The sequence below is a fragment of the Macrobrachium nipponense genome, chromosome 13 (genome assembly GCF_015104395.2).
Source record: "Macrobrachium nipponense isolate FS-2020 chromosome 13, ASM1510439v2, whole genome shotgun sequence".
Taxonomy (NCBI): Eukaryota; Metazoa; Arthropoda; class Malacostraca; order Decapoda; family Palaemonidae; genus Macrobrachium; species Macrobrachium nipponense.
In genome coordinates, this window is record NC_087206.1 from 42776084 (window position 1) to 42799227 (window position 23144).

At 38.6% G+C, this 23144-nt stretch overlaps 2 protein-coding genes across 4 annotated transcripts in view; one reads left to right on the top strand and one right to left on the bottom strand.

Annotated features, from left to right (window-relative positions):
- Positions 1-11580, top strand: part of LOC135225756 (ras-related C3 botulinum toxin substrate 1) — a 266130-nt gene extending 254550 nt beyond the window's left edge. For both annotated transcript variants that reach the window (XM_064265201.1, XM_064265202.1), the window contains exon 5: positions 7993-11580. In XM_064265201.1, coding sequence (XP_064121271.1) covers positions 7993-8148 — 156 coding nt within the window. In that variant the 3' untranslated portion in view covers positions 8149-11580. The remainder of the gene's footprint in view (positions 1-7992) is intronic.
- A 19-nt stretch (positions 11581-11599) lies between these two features.
- Positions 11600-23144, bottom strand: part of LOC135225757 (putative ATP synthase subunit f, mitochondrial) — a 29342-nt gene continuing 17797 nt past the window's right edge. The window contains exons 3-4 of one of the 2 annotated variants that reach the window (XM_064265205.1): positions 17765-17858; positions 11600-11738 (exon numbers count right to left, since the gene is read on the bottom strand). In XM_064265205.1, coding sequence (XP_064121275.1) covers positions 11707-11738; positions 17765-17858 — 126 coding nt within the window. In that variant the 3' untranslated portion in view covers positions 11600-11706. Of the gene's footprint in view, positions 11739-11781; positions 11838-17764; positions 17859-23144 lie in introns of those variants that run through there. The other variant, XM_064265204.1, reaches the window with a different exon arrangement.

The following is a 23144-nucleotide window of genomic DNA, read 5'->3' on the forward strand; positions in this document are numbered from 1 at the left end:
TGTAACCACAGAACTCTAAAAAGTTTTACTTTGATAAAATTTCAACTTACTGAAAAAGACTAATCTTTGGGACAGCCTTGTGAGAAGTAAGAGAATTAGTGCACTTGTCTGCATTAATATTAATAACAACTACTTGTCAAATTATGTGAAGATGGTAAAAATGTAGAAATATAATGGATTCCGGGCCATGTAGACATAAAGAAAATGAAGATGCTGATGAAGCACCTAAAGCTGGAACTACAATGACAAGATCACACTCAGATATTCCCATTATTTATTATGAAACAGATATTCCCATTATTTATTATGAAACGTGTGTAAACCCATTACACATAATCTATAATTGTAGAATTCATGCAAAAATGAACTATTAGTAACAAATTGACGGAGATCAAGGCTAGTGCTTGAATCGAGAATTTGTCATTTTGTATATTAAAAGGACCATGCCATTAATTTTGAATCTGTGTAGAATTGGTCACTCATTTGACCCTTGGATATTTGATGAACATCCCACATGATCCAATCCTTTTATGTACAGAATGTAAAGTAACACTAAAAGTTGAACATTTTTGTGTAGTAGTCTAAAATATAATGAGCAATGAATGTCAGGCTTTGGAAACATCAATCAAAGAAGTCTTGTCAAAGTCTCCATCTTTTTTAATTAACTTAATTATAAAATTTTTTTTATAAATCTACTCCTTATCATTAAAGACAAAACCTTTGGGCCAGCCCTGTGAGAGCTAAATAAATAATTCTATTTTTTAGTTAGGTTACGTACTGTAATAATAATAATAATAATATAAGGGCAAAGTGGTGGTCATTGGCGTAAAATGTACGCTTTCAGCTATGTAGTCCTTTTAATATATCAAATAAAAAGAGTGGATGATCAGCATTGAAGCTGAAGGCGGAAATAATGTGGGCCTGTGTTGTATAAGGCAGCATTTGGCTATAAGCACACTGTGAGAGCAGATCGTAGACATGAAATGTAGCAGGCTTTGTCTAATAATGTACTATCAGAACGATTTCAGATGTGTAAACTCATTGTTGGATTTTGTCGTTCTTCAAACCAAAAAAGTAACCACATTAAAGTATAGTTTCTACAAGTAGGCTGTACTTGTTTGACCCATTGGTATTTGATGAATAGTCCTCATTGTTGCAGTGAATGTAGAACAGTATACTACTTGAATATTCGATAGGTCCAGTCTTTAATGAATATTGTATAGGTCTAGTCTTTAACCATCAGTAAAAATCAAGTCCTAACCCTTTTAGGACAGGCTAGATGTATATTAAGCACACCCCAGACTGGGCAAACTTTAAGGTTAGTGAATTAAAAGAAAAAATACATCAATGAAAAGAGGAAGATATGCAAATGCACATGATGTGAGAAAAAAATAAAAAAAACTATTTTTGAAGTTGAAAGTGAATATTTACAACCCTTTTCCAAGAAACTCATAAAAATATGCTACTTTTACCAAGTATACTACATGTTTTTTCTAATGATTAATGTGATTTTATTTTGTAAAATGCCAAATTTTCTAAGACAATTTGTATTTTTCATAGCTACAAACCTTCGGTCTTAACAATAGGATCATTTTTAGTGCCTAGCTAGATCCGGTTAAATTGCAGATGAAACCAAGGAATCTTGTGAGATCTGGCAATGTGTGCGTATATCGGGTGAAGAGTGGTCAAGAACCACGCACATACACCACCGCGTCAGTCTTTCCCAACTCAGGATTTCTTAGCAGACAGAGGGGCAGCTAGAGGTGGGCAGTACAAATGTTAAGACCTCAAGTTTGTAGCTATGAAAAATACAAATTGTCTTAGAAAATTTGTCATTTGTTCATGACAAACAAACCTTCGGTCTTAACAATAGGATAGACTCATACTTGGAGGGAGGTACAAGACATCCTAAACTGGCTGGGGGCCTACCCACCAGTCCAGCTCCAGAAGAAATAACTTCCGGAGAGGGACTGAAGCCTGTGAGAAGCTAGATAAATTGAAATCTAACTACCCAGACACTTAGTGACATACAATGATATATAGGAGAATCATTGTATAGGGAACCAAAGAGAAACTTTGACTGTCCAATAGCAAACCAACACACCAGGGTTTGTTACCGCTCCCAACTTCCCCTTGCCAAGGAATGGAGCATATGCTACTGAATAGAGGGTTGGATATTTGTATACCAAGTGACCACACTATTAGTATGACTGCCTTACTCACCTGTATCAGACCAGTCCAGTGAATGATGTGTCTATTCCTTAACCTGCCCGGAGGAAGAAGGAAAGGTACAAGAGAAAGAAAGAGACCAGCCAACTCACTCATTCTCTCATCCACACAATCATCTTAGGTAAGATACAAAAGTGCCCTGTTAAGGGCAACTATGAGTTACACAGGAACCAGGGAAAACGTGTCTGTAGATCTGTGGGCAACATCCTTAAGATAGAAAGAGGTGAACTTGGACTGGCATAACGAGTACCAGCGCTCAGCACTCTATGTACAGCCAAGTTCTTTTTGAAAGCCAAAGAGGGACCAAAACCCTTAACGTCACTTGCTCTACCCCGCACAGACATGGTAGAGGAATCTTCAAGAGTCAAGTATGCTTGTCTGATGGTTTCCTATTTTCAAAAAGAGATAGTATTCTTCGACACCTCTTTCTTTATATATCCTGTTAACAAAAAGTCTGCACCAGCCTGGCCTTAGGTGCCGTGTCCTTTTAAGATAGCAACATAGGGCTTGGACAGGACACAACAAAAGCTCTTGAGCATCACCACCCACAAAGTCATTCAGTGATGGAATGGAAAATGAAGTGAACCTATCATCGTGCACAGAGGGATTTTGGGTCTTGGCCACGAATTCCGGGACAAATTCAAAGGACACTGACCCCCAACCCCTGATGTGCTTCACATCACAGCCCAGACTGTAGAGCTCTGCTACCCCTCTCTGAAGATGCCAAAGCCAGGAGGAAAACGGTCTTGAGTATCAAGTTCCTGTCAGATAAGTGACGCAAAGGCTCATATGGACCCTTAGTGAAGCTTTTTAGAACCAAGGAAACATCCCATGTCAGATGCTTGAGCTCCCTAGGAGAACTCAACTGCTCAAACCTCTTAACTAGCAAGGAAAGTTCCCAGGACGAGGAGATGTTGAGACCTCCAAGGCGTAACACTAAACTCAGGGCTGGCCTGTGGCCTTTAATGGTAGGAACGGACAAACGTTTCTCATCTCTGAGTAAGGTTAAAAAGTCTGCTATTTGCTGAATAGAGGTTGCGAGTGGAGGAAAACCCTGTTTACGACACCAATCACAGTAGATCTTCCATTCACCTTGGTGAACCGCAGAGGTCAACCTTCTGAGACTGCGGGACATATGCCCTGCTGTTCTCTGAGAAAAGTCTCTCGCTCAGAGGAGATACTTGATAGCTTCCAACCGTGGTGGGACAGGGATTCTACTCTCAGAACTTCTGACAACAATGACAGCAGATCTGGAAAGGATTCCGCCTGAGGCCACAGAGGGGCTACCAAAGTCCTCCTGAGACCCTGCGAACTCATCATCCTGTTCAGAACTTGACGGATCAAACAAAATGGAGGAAAGGCATTCACCTACAGGTTGTCCCAGGGAGGTTGGAACGTGTCCTCTGCTAACACCGAAGAATCTGGAACCATTGAACGTTTCTCATCTCTGAGTAAGGTTAAAAAGTCTGCTATTTGCTGAATAGAGGTTGCGAGTGGAGGAAAACCCTGTTTACGACACCAATCACAGTAGATCTTCCATTCACCTTGGTGAACCGCAGAGGTCAACCTTCTGAGACTGCGGGACATATGCCCTGCTGTTCTCTGAGAAAAGTCTCTCGCTCAGAGGAGATACTTGATAGCTTCCAACCGTGGTGGGACAGGGATTCTACTCTCAGAACCTCTGACAACAATGACAGCAGATCTGGAAAAGATTCCGCCTGAGGCCACAGAGGGGCTACCAAAGTCCTCCTGAGACCCTGCGAACTCATCATCCTGTTCAGAACTTGACGGATCAAACAAAATGGAGGAAAGGCATTCACCTACAGGTTGTCCCAGGGAGGTTGGAACGTGTCCTCTGCTAACACCGAAGAATCTGGAACCATTGAATAGAATATCTCCAGTTTCCTGTTGAACCGAGTCGCAAAAAGGTCCAGCATGGGTCTCCCCCAAACCTGGAAGAGCCTGTCTGCTACTACTTGATGAAGGGACCACTCTGTGCCTAGGAACTGATCCCGAAAACTGAGTTTGTCTGCGACTACATTCTGTTTGGGATATACCTGGCTGAGAGCTCTACCAAATTGCTGACCACCCACTGGTGAACCTTGACAGTCAGGGCGTGAAGTTGACGTGAAACCAGGCCTCCCTGCTTGTTCACATAGGCGACCACAGTGGTGGTGTCCGACATGATAACAACAGAATGACCCTCTACCTTCTCCCGAAACTCCTTCAGACCCAGGAAGGTTGCCTTCAACTCCAAGATGTTGATATGCTGCTGTTTGTCCTCCGAACTCCAAACGCCTGAGGCAATGAGGCCGCCTAAATGAGGCCCCCAACCTGTGAGGGAGGCGTCTGAAAACAGAAGTAAGTCTGGTGGGAGAGAACGTAGAGGGACACCCTTCAAAAGATTTCGGTTGTCTAAACTACCAACGAAGGTCTTCTTTCACTCCAGAGACAGATGGAACTTTAATAGGGATGAGTCCCCCGCTGGAGACCAGAATTCCCCCCGTCTCCATCATAGAGACCGAAGATGAAGACGCCCATGAGGGACCAGCTTCTCAAGAGAAGACAGACAAAACTCCCAGAAGAACATGCCACTGATGAGCTGACTGATGTGGTTCCGAGGGGAAGTTGCGTGCCACCACTCGCAACTTCTCCAACCGCTGATCCGATGGGAAAAGTCCTGCAACCCCAGTATCGATGACCATGCCCAGGTAGTGAATCCTTTGACTGGGTACAAGGTTGACTTTTTGTAGTTGACCACGATGTCCAGTTCCAGACAAAACCAAAGCAGATGATTTCTGTCCTGCAGCAGCTTTTCCCTGAAACCTGCTAAGACCAACCAATCGTTGAGGTACCTCAGCAAACGGATCTCCTGAGCATGGGCTCAACCTGATACAAAAGAGAAGACCTTTGTGAACACATGAGGGGCTGTGGTCAGCCCGAAGCACAGGACTTTGAACTTTAAGATCTTGTCCCCGAGAGAGAAGCGAAGGAACTTGCTGGACGTTGGATGAGTAGGGATCTGGAAGTATGCGTCCCTCAAGTCAATTGACAGCATGAAGTCTCCTTTCCACACAGCTGCCAACATTGAACGGGGAGTCTCCAATTTGCACCGTGTCTGTGATTCAACGTGGATAAGTCGATCACAGGTCTCCAACCTTCTGACACCTTGGGCACCAAAAAGATGTGACGGACGCACCACTTCCTCTGTTGCATCCTTGTTCAGCATCTTCTGCACTTCTTCCCAAAGAGCCAAGAACTTCAGAAAATCTGGAGGATACGCCATCCTGAACTATGGCTTGTCCAACAGAGGAGAGAAGTTGAATGGCAGTAGGTACCCCACCCGAAGGACATCTACCACTCACTTCTCCACCCCATAACTCTGCCACTTAGCCCATTGGCCCGTCAGACACCTCCCCACCCATGGCACAGGAGAGGGAGAGGTGCCTAAACCCAGTGACGGCCCCCTTTACCTTTGCCCCTGGGGCCCCTTCTTGGTTTAAAAGAACAGGAGCGAAACGGACGTTGGTCCTGGTGCACCAATCTGTCCTTGGTGTCAGCCTAGCACCTGTCTTATCACATCCTCCAGCTCAGTCCGAGGGAACAAAAATTGAGACTCCAACAGATCCCCATTGCTCAACACCAGCAAGGACAGGATCAACTGATCTTCCATCTTAGATAAAGCTGCGTCTCTTCTAATCAGAAGGTTAGCTCATAAGTTAACGCTTAGGTGCGCCATATATGAAAATGCCTTGCCTCTGGACTGCAACGAACTGGCAAGATTGGCAAGAGAGGATGCACTCTCCAATCCTTTTAGGGACCTGTCAGAAGCTATCTTGGCAATGACCATAAACCAGAAGTCCAGCCAAGAAACCCTCTGCAACATGGAGGCTGCTGTAGATTCCAACGCTGAGGCATCTTGCAGAGACAACGATGTAGCCACCAACCTCACCTGTTCCAAAGTCAATCCCGGCTTCAGATGAATGACATCCGGGTTAGATGATGAGACATCAAAAAGGAAGAGTTTGTAGCATAGTACCACCTATGCCTCGTAAGAGGGGGGGGTAGCAGCTTGGTAGAGCCCCTAGAGTGAAGTGAACTGTCCTGATCTGAAACAGAGGCGTTAACCTTATGCAAGACCGACTGGACGTGCCCTGACAAGGGAAGTTGAAACGATGACTTGGGATTCTGTGTAGCTCCCAGTAAGGCTTCCAAGCAGGAAGGAGTGCAAGATGACCGAGCCGGAGCCCTACTCTCCAAATTGTTGAATCCACCTAACCTGTTTGGGCTGGATCCAAGTGCCGACTCCTGCGACGACACACAATATCCTAACAGATACGAACTACAATTAGTAACAAATTCTGAGTCGGCAGTCCCCAGTTCATGGCGGGATCCCATAATAAATGGCATTTCTGATGTTGTATGTGGCAATAAACCTCTTATTGGCCCCATTGATTGCTTTCTTATCAGCACTGATGCCAATAAACTGCTTACCGACAGCAAAAATCAGAGGTGTAGCATGCATCAGGAACTGAAGGCATGAAACCAATATTAAACTCTGTCCTAAACATGCTACTATAATAATTAAAAGAAACAATATCTACATTTGGATGTTCATCTTTAATAAACTTCACATACATATACTTAATGTGTTCACACACAAAATATGAATAAAAAAGTAAAGTTAAAATAAACACGGGAAAGAGAAATAAAATTAAGAGATGAGTAAGTAAAGTAGAACTTTTGCAATCAGTAATTTGTTTGTGTACTTGAATTTTGATCAGCAGGTATTCTGCGATGTTTTATTGGCACTGACACCATTAATTTCTGGAAATGTGACTGGCTGGCCGTTGTCTTCCATGCCCCAATATTCTTTAAAACAACAATGCCTCTATCATAGGCATAGTAGCATCCTCAAAACACCCATCAGCACAAGCAGGTCCAATTTTACATGGCTTCTACTTTTTTAAGTTAAGAGTCTTTCAGCATGTATAAGCATTTTTTTTTTTTTAGCAATGTTTATTTTCCCAGCTCAACAATAACTTCACTTGTATCACTGTTAATAAATTTACCTTCACTAATAATGATATTTTGTTGATTATTATTATTAACACTATCAGCCATAGTAAATAAAATATTTAATTGCTACGAAAATACTTGCAAGTGAAAACAATAATAGAGCATGAGAGAATAGAAAGGTTGGAACAAATAGAAAGAATTGGATGGCATCTCTGTCTTATCATAGAAGATAAGAGCAGCGTCAAGCCAAATTAACCAATAGATATGCAAGCCTAGTCTGTGAGCGTTTTCATTGGTCGCTGAGACTGAGCGGGAGATAGGTAGAGAGAGAGAACCAATGCTCACTCCTCCATACCCCCGGCACGCACCACCCAGGTTTAAAGGGGTGGTGGAGAAGCCCCCTTGTGAAAGCAAGTCTGTTGACAGAAGTTTCTATGGGATATTAGACCATAATGTTTCAAGCCTAAGGTCACATATGAAGTACTGATGCATAGAGGAAAGCTGGGGGAAAATGTCCTACTGGTAACTATTTTGGCCGCGGTGGTGGTGCACCCTTGCTCTGCTGGGATCCTCATTTGTTTAATTGCACATTTGAACAAATAAATTACAAATGAAAGTTCCTGTTTGGTCACAATGTATTATGCTTATTTTATATGTTTGTTCTTTTAACTGTATCTGCTGTGATCTAGACTTTGCTAAATATAATACTAGAGTACATAGTTCTTTAAATTTAAAATGTTTCAGGGATTGTCTATGGCTAAGGAAGTTGGAGCCACCAAATACCTTGAATGCTCAGCCCTCACCCAGAAAGGCCTGAAGACTGTGTTCGATGAAGCTATCCGTGCAGTTCTGTGCCCCCTACCCCGACCGCCTAGGAAGCGCAAATGTACCCTTCTCTAAAACCTCAAGATTTTTTCTAGGCATTGATGAGATTTTTGTTTGTATTGTTATATTGAAAAGAGGAAGATGGTAGACTTTTATGGCAATAGATAAATCTTGTTCAAGAGTCTATATATACAGTTGTAAATGTTGGAGTTTACCTTTTTTTGTTACCCATAGTTTTATTTGTAGCTAAGGAATTAAATCATGGTTTATTGGACAGTGTATCTGAATGGAAGTATTAATTGGTTTACAGTTAATGAAAGCATATCATTAGCCTTAAATGCTCTTTAGGGGGATTCAGCCCTTATACAAATGTTGCTTAACCTCAGACAGAGGTTTAAGTGTATATTTTGGGAAATGTTGAATGGAAATTTAGTGAAGTAGTTCATGAATTGCCCTAAATTCTTCCATCTTCCCTTTAGACTTGGTGATCATAGGGGCCACTCCTGATTTATCTACTGATAACATACAGCAGTGTGCAAGAGTACTTTAGTTGCTGTAATTTGATAATGCAAAGGCAGTTGTCCCACAATGATTGCAGAGTGCAAACTTTGTAGCATCTCAATGTTAGCTGTTTATATTCTAGCAACACCTTGTGATGCTCTTGAATCAAGTTGCAGTATATTTTGTATTAGCTTGAAAAGGATAATTTTATGGAGGAAGAGATCAAGAATATAAATGTGTGCAGACAGTGTTTCTTTGGTTCAGCCACATTGTCCAACCCCAAGACCCTACCCAAATATTTTGTAATTTATTTATGATAAATAATTTAATTAAAAGTAGTTCTATCTTTCATTGTATGGTCTTGAGCACAGGGTATTTTGTAAGTTTTAATATTTTCTTAATTAAAATGGATCATAGGCATTCACTTGCATAAAACCAAATTTCTTATTTTCACACATTAGTTAACAAGATGTCATGTGCTAAGACAAAAGTTATATTTTTATTAAAAATTAAATATAACTTTTATTTTCAAACAAAAATTATGTACCAAAAGGGAACATTTGTCTGCATTAATTCTGAAGCTAGTGCATATGTGTAGGGTCACCTAGCACAAACTGCAAAACTGCTTTAATGATAAAAAGTAGGTATGGAATAGCCATAAGTATCTGTGATTATCATCTGTATTGTTTATATTTTAGGAAGTTGTCACTGTGTCTTGCAGTTTGGATTGCTTGACTACTGAATCCATGGGTAGGGTCGTATGTATGCAGTGATTGTAAGCCAAGTTGCTAATACCCTTGAAGTGAGCATTGCAGTTCATCTCATGGTACATCAACGATGATTCAGCTAAGTAGAGTATTTAACATTGAACTCCTCACATTCCTGAAATTGCTTCACGCAGGATACTTAAAGCAATTATTAGATACTGTAAATGATACTAAGTTTACTGAAATTGTACTTGGTTGTTGTTTATGGTGAGCAGTCTCCTTTACAATTACAACAGTAGTTGATTTGGGCAGAACACCTAGTTGATTACCATCCAGTTGGTAGTATATCATTCATTTGTTTTGTGCGTGTATAAGTGAGGAGTCTTTGGAATTTGTCTGCTTTCATTAGCCACTTCATTACATCCAGAATCATGAATATCTCATGAAGTCATTGCATGTTTCATTGTTGTTGTTCTAAGTTGCTTAACTCTTTAAGTGTTGATAGTGATGGAAAGAAATCATTGTATATAATTTTATAATTGCCATGAAGAACATGTGAAAAATGAAGATTTAACAACTTTCAAATAAAACTTTATGCATTTCTAGTGAATTATGCTAGTGTATGGTATAGACATTGACAGTTGATCATATTTTATTTTTTTTTGTGATATATCAAGATGGAAACTTCAACAAACCTATCTTGTCAAGTAATGCTATTTGCTCTGTAACCTTTGATAGAATGTGCTTATGGTATTTTATATGAAAATCATTTTTTCCGTTTTCAATTGGATATACAGTGTTCCCCCGTATTCGCGGGGGATGTGAACCAGACACCTCCACGAGTAGTTAAAACCACCACTAAAAATGCTTATAACTGCCTATCTTGAAAGTTCAGATGCCAAATGTATACCTTTAATAACATCCTACTTCAAATATACCTAAAATTACTGACCTATTACTGCATTAATCTTTGAGGTTATATATTAATATCATTTTAAAGTCATCTTAAACATTTTACCTTTAAAAATATATACCTACAGCAAATAACAGAGAGAGAGAGACCAATGAATGGCAACATCATATATTTGACCCTCGAGAGAGAGAGAGAATTATTATTTTTATTATGTGATATCATTTAAACTTATTAAACTTACTAATACAGTATTAATCAAAATTAATATTTGAAAATTAGTAAATCATTTTTGTATCATAAAAATGTATTTAGTCATGAAAATAAACATCAAAATACACTAATTATTGATTATTGTCGTCGGAAAATTCTGTGAATGGGCGAGTCCGTCCGCGAATAATTTCTAGATAGGTTCCAAAGAAAAATCCGCGAATGTGTGAGTCCGTGAATCCGGAGAACGCGAATAAGGGGGGAACACTGTATATGCTTTAAGGACTTTGTAAACATGTTCCTAACACAATGGAAGTAACAGTCTAAGTTTAGTGTTACTGGGGTTCTTTGAATTTGAGGGTTGCTAGAAACTAATCTTTGTCACTTTGTAAAGCTTGTCATTTTAACACTGGTTTATAATATAACTATCAAGGAGGGTAGTTATCAGAATTACGTTCACTTGCTGGAAGCATGATTTTGTATAGAGCAAAAATACTAATTGAATTCCTAAATTTGTGTAGTGGACACTTTTGAATACCCTTGATAATGTTACGCAGCAAGTGCATAAGCCTGCTCTGGTCTGGTCTTACATTAAAATTGTAGTTGTCGTTTTTATTGAATTAATGTGCTAACTTCAAAAGTGTTAAGTTTTAATTGTCTAATACTGTATTTCTAGTATGTGCATTATTTTTTAAGTTAGTTTGAAAGTCCTTAATATGGAAATTTGTATATTTAATATCCTGTGATCTGGAGTAACTTTAGGATTCCATTTTCTTTGAATTTCTCACTGGTTTCCTTATACTACCTTTAGATATATTTTTATGATCCCAATGTTGCAATTGGTATGTAAACTCATAGGTGCTACGGACAAGGTATTCTCCGCAGAATCTGGTTTTGCAATGTTACCCCAAACTTGTATTATTAACACGCAGGCTACATACATCATTGGCATTTAAAGGTAATTATTGAAGGATTTTTTTTATATATATATAAAGAGCCTACTGCTAGAGCCATGTTGGAAGTAAAGATGACTTTCAAGCTCTTGAAGTAAACATTTAATAGCACAAGGGAATTTGTAGCCTATTTGTGCACAAATTACATTAACATGTTAAAAAGTTTGTAAAGTGTTTTTACATTTGTAAATAGGGATGTCAGATAAATAAAATGTATAAATTTAAACTGGTTATTAATAAAATCATTCTATGTCATATATATATTTTATACAAAGATGTACAATAGTTCACCTTCTTTCGAACAAATTTCACCCTGAATCTAAGAATGCTGACACTGACTGAGAAGTATATTTTACCAATGGTACTTGTGATTCCTGTGGCTTGCTGAAAAAGAAACAAATAGAAAAACGGTTTAGCACATGAAACATACTTTAGCACAAAATTAAAAAAAAAAAAAATGGTACTTGCCATTCCTGTGGCTTGCTGAAAAAAAGTCATTACATAAAATATTTAAGCACAAGATGAAAAAATTCCTGGACAACTCATACTAACACTGAGAATATTGGGCAAAGTGACAAAATATACTGTACAATTACATAACCCTTACATAGTGGTATAAAATATGTAGGTCAGACAAACTAATCTGACCTCCATATTAACCCTTAAATGTTCACAGGAATTTATATAAAAATGATTACATGGACAGTCCTTGCAACAGAGTTCTGGCAATATTAAATGAAATGACAAAATTTTTAATCAATTTGCATTTTTCATTGTTAGAGCTAACAAACTTAAGTCTTAACAATAGGATATTCTAGCGCCAGCTGGAAACCAGTTAAAAACAACCAGATTGTAAAGCAAGGAATCTGTGGCATCTAGCAACTCATGCATATACAAGGTGGATGCTGGTCACTGACTAGGCTTGGAACCTTGTGACACACCAGTCTTACTTCCAACCCAGGATATAAGAGCAGCAGCTAGAGGAGGGCACTTAGCATTAAGACCTCAGGTTTGTTAGCTATGAAAAGTAAATAGATTAAAAAATTAGTCATTTGTTCATACACGGAACAAACCTTCGGTCTCAACAATAGGATAGCCATACTTGGAGGGAGGTATAAGTACCCTGAACCAGCTGGGTGTTCATCCCACCTGATCACCCTTCCTAAAAGATAAGTTCTTTGAGAGAATAGATTTACGAGTATCTAAAAACAACCTTCTAGAATTAAATAAAGAGTTGTCCAGATTCCTTGCATTAGTGGAAGGTAAAAAAGAACTCCATCTGTTCAAGCAACAAACCACATAAGCCAGAGGGATTTGTTACCACTCCTATCTCTCTCCTTGTTAGAGAGAGGAGTAAGTGCTACTGAGAAGCAGATTTGTTTATTGTATAGCAACAAACCAAATAACTACAACCAGTATGGCTGCCACACTCGCCTGTATCAAGACCAGTTCCAGCTTATAATGTGTCAAATTCTTCAACTTGCCTGTAGAGAGAAGAAGAAGAAAAAAAAAAGCTATCTCCTGCATTCTCTCTCCCACACTATCATCTTGAACTACATAACTATGCACAGCCACCGCCGGAACACGTAAGTGTCCGTGTCCAAGGACCTGTGGGCAATGTCCTTCAGGAAAAGGAAGTGAATGCGGACAAGGAAAATACTCCTATGGATGGATTACTGTCCACCAATTCATTCAGAAGAATGAAAATACAAATTGGCCATCATGAACCAAGGGATTTTGAGTCTTACCTATGAAATCCAGGATAAATTCAAAGGCCACAGACCTCTCACCCCTGGTGCTTTTACTATCATAAATCAGATCACTGACTGATGGTTGATGTATTGGTTTGATGGAGCTAAAGTGAGACTACTCATGAACAAAGATCGCAATATTTTTCAGGATGAAGAGACGTCCAAGCCTTTCAGGAGCAGGATTAACCCAAAGGTGGCCCTGTATCCTAGAAAGCTGAGATGGAAAGAGCTTTTCGTTTCTGTGAAAGAACAGAATATCCACTATAAGCCCAGTGAAATTCAACAGAGAAATACTGTCAATGACCTCAACCATAGTAGGTGGCCCACTTGCCCTGGTAAACTGCTGAAGATCTGGCCTGCTGCCGCGAGAAAACCTTCTCGCTCTCAGGAGATACTAGACAGCCTCTGGCCATGAAGTGACAATTTCCAGGCTGGTGGAACATTTCCACATGAGGCTGGCAAGAGACAGAAGTTAACGGGAACCACTCTTGCCTGTGGACACAGAGGCACCACCAACATCATCCTGAAATTCCTGGGGCTCACTAGTCTGTCCAGGACCTGGCATATCCAGCAGAACTGAGGGAATGCATACCCTGAAGACTGTGCCAAGGATGCTGAAGAGCGTCCTCTGCCTAAGGAAGAGGATCCTAGACCTCCAGCTTCCTGTTGAAGCAAGTGGCAAAGAGGTCTAACATGGGTCTTCCCTAAAGATAAAATGGCGAACCACTGTTTTGATACAGAGACCACTCCATACATAGATCCTCCCTAGAATGTAGCTTACCATGAGCTCCACAGGTATGTTATGGCACCATATTGTATTATCGGCACTTTATGCAACCAAAACTCGGCCTGTTAAAAACCAGATCACCATTAACTGAGGACTGCCTGTATAAGCATATTTAGCGGGGTTTTCATAAGTTTGAACTTACAAAATACAGGCAGTCCCCAGTTATCGGCGAGATTGGTTAATGGCGCTTGTCTAGTGGCATAAAATCAGCAATTTATGGTGCCATCATGGGCTGAAATTTTCTTATATAGCACCAATAACTGAGTTACGGTGCCATAGCATACCTAACAAGAGGCACCACTAACTGGTTATTGGTGTCATCAACTTAGAACTTGGTGCCATAAGCTCCATAAATTGCAGTTTCGGTTAATGAAGGTTTTCACTTATCAGCACCCTGCTGAGAACAGAACCCGGAGACTGGCTATAGGCAGTTTTAAGCATTTTCTAGGGGGTTATTAAGTATTTAGGGGGGGGGGGGGGGGGAAATGTTCTGGAACACATCTCCCACAAATATGGGGGGTCCACTTTACCTCTCAGGACATTTGCTCTCTCCATTCATCCACATACCCAGGTTCATAGACTTCATATACACCATACTTAACTGGGTCTCTACGTTTAACAAGGACATAAAGGAAGGGGGAGGTAGCAGTCCTGGCAGTGTTCAGTGGTGAACTTTAGGCAGCTGTGGGTGTGGAAAGCACTGACAAATGCATTTTTTTTTTTTTTTTACGTGGCTAGGAACCAATTGGTCACCTAGCAATGGGACCTACAGCTTACAGTGGGATCCGAACCACACTATATCAAGAAATGAATTTCTATCACCAGAAATAAGGTGTCATCAATGTAAGACACGTGCATCCTAGGCTTGTTGAAATTCTAGAAGACCCTCTGCTCCACAGTATCCTTGCAAAAATTGGTGAAGAGGACTCTGAGGAATGAACCTATCACTACTCTTGTCTATCTGGGTATACACGTGGCCTCGGTGGTTAGAGAAGAGGGGCCTTCATGGCACAAATTTCTAAAAGGGATCAAAGGGCGTGATCTGGAAGGTTCAAGGATGGGAGTGCTGGAGTCTCTACACCTGGTCCAAGATCATCTGTATGGTCTCATCGACAGGAATATGCCAGCCAATCAGGAACATCTGCAGGATGCCAGGAACTCCATCACCTATCCCCAGGAACACCCGAACCCTGCACTCTAGAGAAATCAGCACCTGGCCTGAGCTGCTATAAAAACAACCACCAAGACACTACTTCAGTTCCTCTGCTAACTTGTCCCAACAATGTCCTTTGAGGAGGTCGAAACAGAGCTAAAATCAACAATAGTTTGAATACCCGACGACTAACCCTCCCCAGTTATACCAGCATACCAGGAGACATACCCCGCTTGAATAAGACCAGTCATTCTGCTTTCCAGTATAAAAGTTGACGAACCCTGTTAGAACACGGACTGATATACCAGTCACACCAGAATCCCTGTTTTTTTAAATAAAAAAATAATAACCACAGCATCTGTTTTTTGGATGAATACTAATAACTCTGATGAGGAGCTGGACAAGAGAGAAGTGTTCTTTGCTACAAAGGGCACTGATACTCTTCACATGTATACAATTAGAGAAATAATTTTTTAAAAGTAAATTTTATTTTTCCTAACTAAACAAACCATCAGTCCTTTACATAAGGGAGCTAGACTTTTATGGCAAAGTAGTTTGGTAGTTGAACTGTCGTTTAGGAGGGGGAATCTCCGCTCTCCCGAGCGTATGTATTCAATTTGCTTTCAACCGCTGTTGGATGGCGATGTGTATTTATATCACTCTCAGCTTGACTGTCGCTAGATCTTCACAATACTTTTACGGTGAGACCTTTTCTTACTTTTGTGTTTAATGTTATGATGCACTCTCAATCAGCTATTCAAAAGTATAAATGCAATGTTGCATACTCAATCAGCTACTCACAAGCAAAAAATACGATAACGACGTATCTATATCCGCCCATAGTGGGAAAGCTTACAAAAAACACTACTGAGCTGATGATTCATTCATGTCAAGCAGTTAAAATCAATCAAATGATGCATGGAGCCAATCATGTACCTTCTACCACAATCTATTGAACTGATTATGTATCCTTAACAGCCAATTAACAGCAATAAAGTGAAATGCTCTGAGACCATCAAAGGTTGTCTATATTTGAGTCTTGTGCAAAAGATGAATTCCTGTCCAAGGTACAGAGGCTATTGCAGAAATACTAACAGGCACAATTGAGTATTAAAAAAGGAGTTTGCTGGAGTAATCAGCACTGCAAAACCACCTGGCAACTTGGCCAGCTTCCTTTGGAATGATCAGAACAAACCTGGACTACACATTTTGCAGACAACCATTTCATCTCGGCACCAAAAGCTGAACAGGACACTGCTGACCAACAGTTCAGACACTGATGTTGTCATAGCAGTAGCTAGCATGGATGGTTTGGCCAAATCATAGGCCAAACCAAAGATTAAATTTGGAAGAAATGACAGGAGGTGGATACCTATTCACGAAACTGCAGCAGGCCCGTAAACCTCAAGCCCCTTCTATATTTTTTAGGGATTTTAGTAGGTGTGGCACTGTCGACTTTTCATGGAAAAGGGAAGTAGTCTGCATGGCAAACATAGTCTGTGTTTCAGCATGTTACACCCATCTTCACCAAATATGTTCAACACCAAGTTATATAAGATTTGTAGTGCTAATGTATAGCTGAGGCAGTTCATATGAAGCAAGAGCTTATGATTGGATTCCCCTAAATGGGCTGCCCTTAGAGAGCTGCCTATCAAGCGAGGTACATTTTGGAGCCAGTCTTTAGTATGCCATCCAGCAATGCCCAGTCCAAGACACTGGGGATGGCAGGAGACTGATAGTGCCTGGCTTCCATATTGGACAAATTTGTCAGCAGTAGCAGTGTCTTGCCATGAACTGAATAAGTGTGGATGTCATAAGGAATGCCACAGTAGGTACAAAGTGGTACAACTCTGGACTTAGCTCTACATGGTAAACATGGTGGCCATATTGGAAAAATGGGTTTAGTTTATCTCTTAAAGACAATTACAGTACCAAAATATGAATTCATAATCATTACATGGACAATATGCAATTTTTGCACTTATGGAATGGAAATATTTAAATTACAGAGCAATTTGCCACCATTATGGAAAAGTGTCAGCCATCTTGGAAATACCCAAATACTGAGGTGGCTGGAGGTTGATTTTAATTAAAGGGGATAAGTGTTCTCATTCCAAATCTGTTGCTTCTCTCATAATTGACACTTATTTTCTTCACCCACCGCTACTATAAAATATACAGATAAATCTTTACATGTACGAATATACTGTAAAATAAAAAAATGTAAAATATTTACATAACAACACTAACATATACCATACTATATAAGAGAACAGTACAATTAAAAGTTATATAGTGGAAAAATTAATCAGACAATCAAACAACATTGCAAGCACCCATTTTTAATAGAGTAACAGGTACAGTTGATGTTGTCTTATTATAAGACAGTATCAAGGAAAAGCAGGTAAAGGTAATCAGAAGTTCTACTGTCGAGTCAGGACATTCAGGACAATAAGAAATTAACAAAGCTTGATCTAGCAATGGAAAATACATGTCTTCAGAATTGACTATCCTTTGATATTTCAGTGGTGGACTTTGCAATGTTTTTGGGGCCTCCAGAACAAAAAACTAAAAGGGAATGCTGAATCTCATAGGAAGACGAATTTCCTATAGGGAACAACTGAAAACTTCAGTTTTCAAAATTTGACTGAAAATTAAAATAAAATTTCAGACCAATTATTTAAGTCAATCTCAGAACTTTAGAGCTAATATTACTTACCCATTTTTCCATAGTTGATCAGATAGAAGAATATCATTGATCCAACTACCAACTGTCCGTATGGAGCAAAGTTAGTTTTCTTTGGCAGAACATACTGTGGAAAGAAAAAGTGATTACAGGATAAATATGAATGATGTAATACGCATTAAGTTAAGAGTATCCATTACAACCTAAACTACTAACCTTGTAATTTCAAAATCTTTTAAAAGTACCCAATTATAAAATGATATTGAGCAATACTACAAGTTTCAATTTCAGGACTGTGTACTCATACAGCACAGCAAAAAACAAACGTTAATAATAATTTATATTATAGTTTCTATATATAGATATATATATATATAATATATATATATATATATATATATATATATAATGTATAGCATGTTTCATATTTTACATATACTTGCCTACCTTGGTAAAATTACTTAAATCGACTACTCTTACCTTCTCATATTTTCTTATTATCCTAAGGATTTATATTTCAGCTATTTTCCAGCCTATAGACGTAATACCAGTCATTTAATATGATTGATTAACCCTCTTACGCCGGAGCGGTAAATAAAAAATTGTCTCCCGTGTGCCGAAGGGGTTTCGGAGTGAGCGCGGAAGCGGAAAAAATATTTTTTTCAAAAAATCACAGCGCGCTTAGTTTTCAAGATTAAGAGTTAATTTTTGGCTCCTTTTTTTGTTATTGCCTGAAGTTTAGTATGCAACCATCAGAAATGAAAAAAATTAACATTATCATATATAAATAACGCGATATATGATAGCGCAAAAACAAAATTTCATATATAATTGTATTCAAATTGCACTGTGTGCAAAATGGTTAAAGGTAACAAGTTACTTTTTTTAATGTAATTTACACTAAATTACGATCATTTTGGTATATAAAACATTGTAAAACTATAAAAGCAACACAGAGAAAATATTATCACAAAATAATGCATGAATTCTTAACGAGCGGACGTAAACAAATATATTTTTCAAAAATTCACCATAAATCTAAATATTGTCCTAGAGACTTCCAATTTCTTTCAAAATGAAGACAAATGATTGAATATTACTATACTGTAAGAGTATTAGCTTACAATTGCAGTTTTCGACCATATCTGACGAGTTAAATTTGACCGAATGTCAAATTTTTTTTTATATATATATTTTTTATATGCAATTATTTCGGAAATAAGAAAAGCTACAACCTTCAAATATTTTTCGTTTTATTCTACATAAAATTGCGCACATTTTCATATATAAAACTCTATGAAATGCCTAATATGAAACTGAGTAAATATTCCGAGAATGGGACGTACGTATTTCGGAGATTTGTGGCGGAGAATCCGCGCGCGGAGGGAAGGAAAGATTTTTTTTTTAAATTCACCATAAATCTAAATATTTTGCTAGAGACTTCAAATTTGTTTCAAGATGAAGATAAATGACTGAATATTACTAGACTGTAAGAGTTTTAGCTTACAATTGCGTTTTTCGACCATTTCGGTAGAGTCAAAGTTGACCGAACGTGGTTTTTTTTTCTATTTATCGTGATTTATAGCAAATATTTCAAAAATGAGAAAAGCTACAACCTTCAATTATTTTTTGTTGTATTCTACATAAAATTGCGCACATTTTCATATATAAAACCTTTATTTACGGGTAATTTAAAATGGTGCAAACATTACCACAATCGGCACGTATGATTTTTTCGGAAGAGTTACCGCGCGGACGTAAAGAAAATGTTATTTTTTTCATAAATTCACCATAAATCGAAATATTGTGCAAGAGACTTCCAATTAGTTGCAAAATGAAGTTAAATGCTTGAATATTACTAGAAAATAAGCGTCTTAGCTTACAATTGCGTTTTTCGACCATTTCGGTAGAGTCAAAGTTGACCGAAGGTTGAAATTTTGGCAATTATCGTTATTTATATGAAAATATCTCAAAACTGATAAAAGCTACAACCATGGGTTGTTTTAAGTTGTATTGTGCATGAAATTGCGCACATTTCCATATACAAAACTTTATATAACGGCTAATTTTAAAATGGTGCAAACATTACCACATTCGCATGTATGATTTTTTTCGGAAGAGTTACCGCGCGGACGTAAGGAAAAAGTTTTTTCATAAATTCACCATAAATCGAAATATTGTGCTAGAGACTTCCAATTAGTTGCAAAATTAAGGTAAATGATTGAATATTACTAGAATATAAGCGTTTTAGCTTACAATTGCGTTTTTCGACCATTTCGGTAGAGTCAAAGTTGACCGAAGGTTGAAATTTTGGCAATTATCGTTATTTATATGAAAATATCTCAAAACTGATTAAAGCTACAATCATGAGTATTTTAATGTTGTATTCTACATAAAAATGTGCACATTTTCATATATAATACTTCATGTAACGGCTAATTTACAATGGTACAAAAATTATGTCAAAGTGACGAAATAATTTCAGAGATGTGTCACAGATACTTTTTAGTGCGGCAAGAAAGAAATTCGCGCTTGCGCGCCTGCGTAACGATTGTAAACAAAACACCTTGATCCGTGAACTCCCAGCCTCCCCCAAGGCGCGTGATTCAAAAGTTTTAGGCGGGTAGGCCTATAAGTATTTTTCCGCGAATTTTAAAAAAACTTTTGTAAGTCGACGTAAAATACGTCCAGTCGGCACACGGGAGACAAAAAATGTCGACGTAAAATACGTCCAGTCGGCGTAAGAGGGTTAAATGCATCTACTCATGAATAGGTGTCAGTAACCACTGTTATAATGCTAATTTGTGAAAATCAATTATTCAACCCATTTATGAATTTCAGCATTTATAGTACTTTTAAAATCTTGTTACTGCTTTGAGAAATAAAGGCCTTACACTGGTCAGACTCTTATTCTGTTTAACAGTTACACACACTCATTTATCAATCAACCAACAATCTCCTTCATTATATCAATGCTGTTACCACTCTTTCTTATTGCCCATTAACAACCCAGTAAGCTGCCCTGCCACAAGCATGTCTTCAGCATTTCTTTCTTGATATTTTTTTTTTTTTTTTTTTTTTTACACATTTTGGGTAACTATAAAATCATTACTCAATTTACATTCTGAAGTACTGATAATCTATATACAGTACAGGCAGTCGCCCAGTTTACAATGGTCTTGGCCTATGCCATTCCAATCTTACAAAGCTATTAAAAAATATTCATAAAAAATCTAGTTCGAACATAACGAAAACCCGACGTTAGGAAGCGGTCCTAACCAGAAACCAGCCGGTGCAGCAGTTCCGGATCTCCGTCATAACTAAGGGACTGCCAGTAACTGACATCATTTGCAGTCTTACAATCAATTTACCATTACATCTCTCCACAGTTTCCATATAGGATACAGAAATTTTCAATCTTCTCTGCTTCGTACTGCCATAGTAACATCCAAAGCATTTGCCTGATACGGTCATCAAAACCAGGTCATGTGTGTGTCATCTCCCACAGTTATCTCTTTCTGCACCACTTTGCAACAATCTATTACAATAATAAGCAAGAAAGGAACTTGTACTGATCTTTGAGGCCAACACTTTCCTTCAAATTCTTCATGTATACCTGCCACTGGCATTCCTTTAAAAGTACTGTAGCATCTCTGGCTAAATGAACTTCTGGTCAACTTTGCTTCTATAAAGCCCATCTAATTGCATATCTTGATATAAATCATACAAAATCACTTCTACAATAAATGAACATTTAAACTTTTCCCAGAAACATGGATATCAATGAAGGAAAAAGTGGCAGGCATTAGATAAACAAAATACAGGTGCAGAAGTGAAAAATTTATATGTACTATTTGTTCAGCAATATTAAAATAAGGGCGATTACACGAATAGTCTCTCTCTCTCTCTCTCTCTCAATGTAAGTCAAGTAACGAAGACGGTGATGGGATTATCGGATTACTTAGCTCATTGGCAGGCTCGAAATTCCGAAGCAACATTACCGGGCAGTACTTCTTCAACGTTATTTTGTGCACTGGCAGTCCCGATGGATTTAAGTTATTCAAAAAATCTTGCGGATATTGATGATAATTTTCATCTTCTATTGTGTCCGAGCTGAAATATTTGTGACTTTCTCCGGGGAAGTTATACAGAAATTATGTATGAAAAATTGTAAAGTAACGAAGTCTACGGGAATAACCAGCCTCGTTTCACGGCCAGAAACAGCTCCGTTTCAGGGAATCCCTTCTCACCCCCCCTTACAAAGAGGGGGGGGGGGGGGGGGGGGGGGGAAGGTTGGATGAAACCCCATTACAAACCATCTTAGGGGTCCCCACCATAACCCTGCCAAGTTTCATGCCCATCTGACCAGCCATTTGGCTGTGATTGAATGACAGACAGACACAGACATTACGCCCATTATAGTGTGATGGTGTGTTTGGCTACAGATGCAACACAGAATACTGGGAAAGTAATCATACCAATTCTTTTAAATCACTTTGTCAAAACTCTTATATTTACATCTTTTTCAATGTCAGACATCATCCCATGGGCTGATTGATAGCAGTAATCTTGTTAGTTAAGGTCTGGCACTTGGGGTCACCAAAATTGCCATCTAGTGATGTGAGTGCATCTTCCTTAGTTACAAAATTTCTACCCTTCTGGTACATAATCTGAAAGTCTGTGGAGTACCACTGAACCCTGATACATACACATCTCATTACTATTACCTAAACTTCAAGGCAAACTTAGAAATGGCTAAAAGCTGAAACACCAAGATAGCTCACCTCAGCAAGAACCTACCGAGAATATACTAGATACTCTTGAAGTACCATTTCCTTTCTAACTTGAAATATGCTGCTGCTTCTCATCCTAAAACACATCACCAAATTTCCAAAAACTTGCCGGTAATGGCAACAGTCTGTGAAGATGTGCAGGGGTTGTATTGTCAATGCAAGTATTTATCAAGTCTTCAACACCACCTAGCTCCTCAATTTGAGAATGGTGGAATATTGGCCGCATATACATAATACTGCTTCCCGTTTCTAAAATAATTGGCATCTTATGGAAGTGTTTTTTAATGTTTTGTGATGAAGCTGTCATCTGTGTGTTTTAACTTTTTTTTTCTTCCTTGTTGGAAGTACGTACTGTTCTTAATTAAGTGCAGTCTTAGGGTGCACTCTCTCATCTCACTTTTGATCTAGTTATGTCATCAATCAGTGCTGTGATGTTGGCTTTGATACAGACAAGTGATTTTATATGTTTGTTGCATAAATGGAAGTCAATGACAAATCTTTTCTTTTTACCTGACCTAACTGTTTCTGCTTGCATCATTAAGGAAGTTTCTCTTGCAAAGTGTCTCATTTTCTAGTATCTGGTTTAATACTTCTCAGTTAGCTTGGAGTTTTATTTTGCC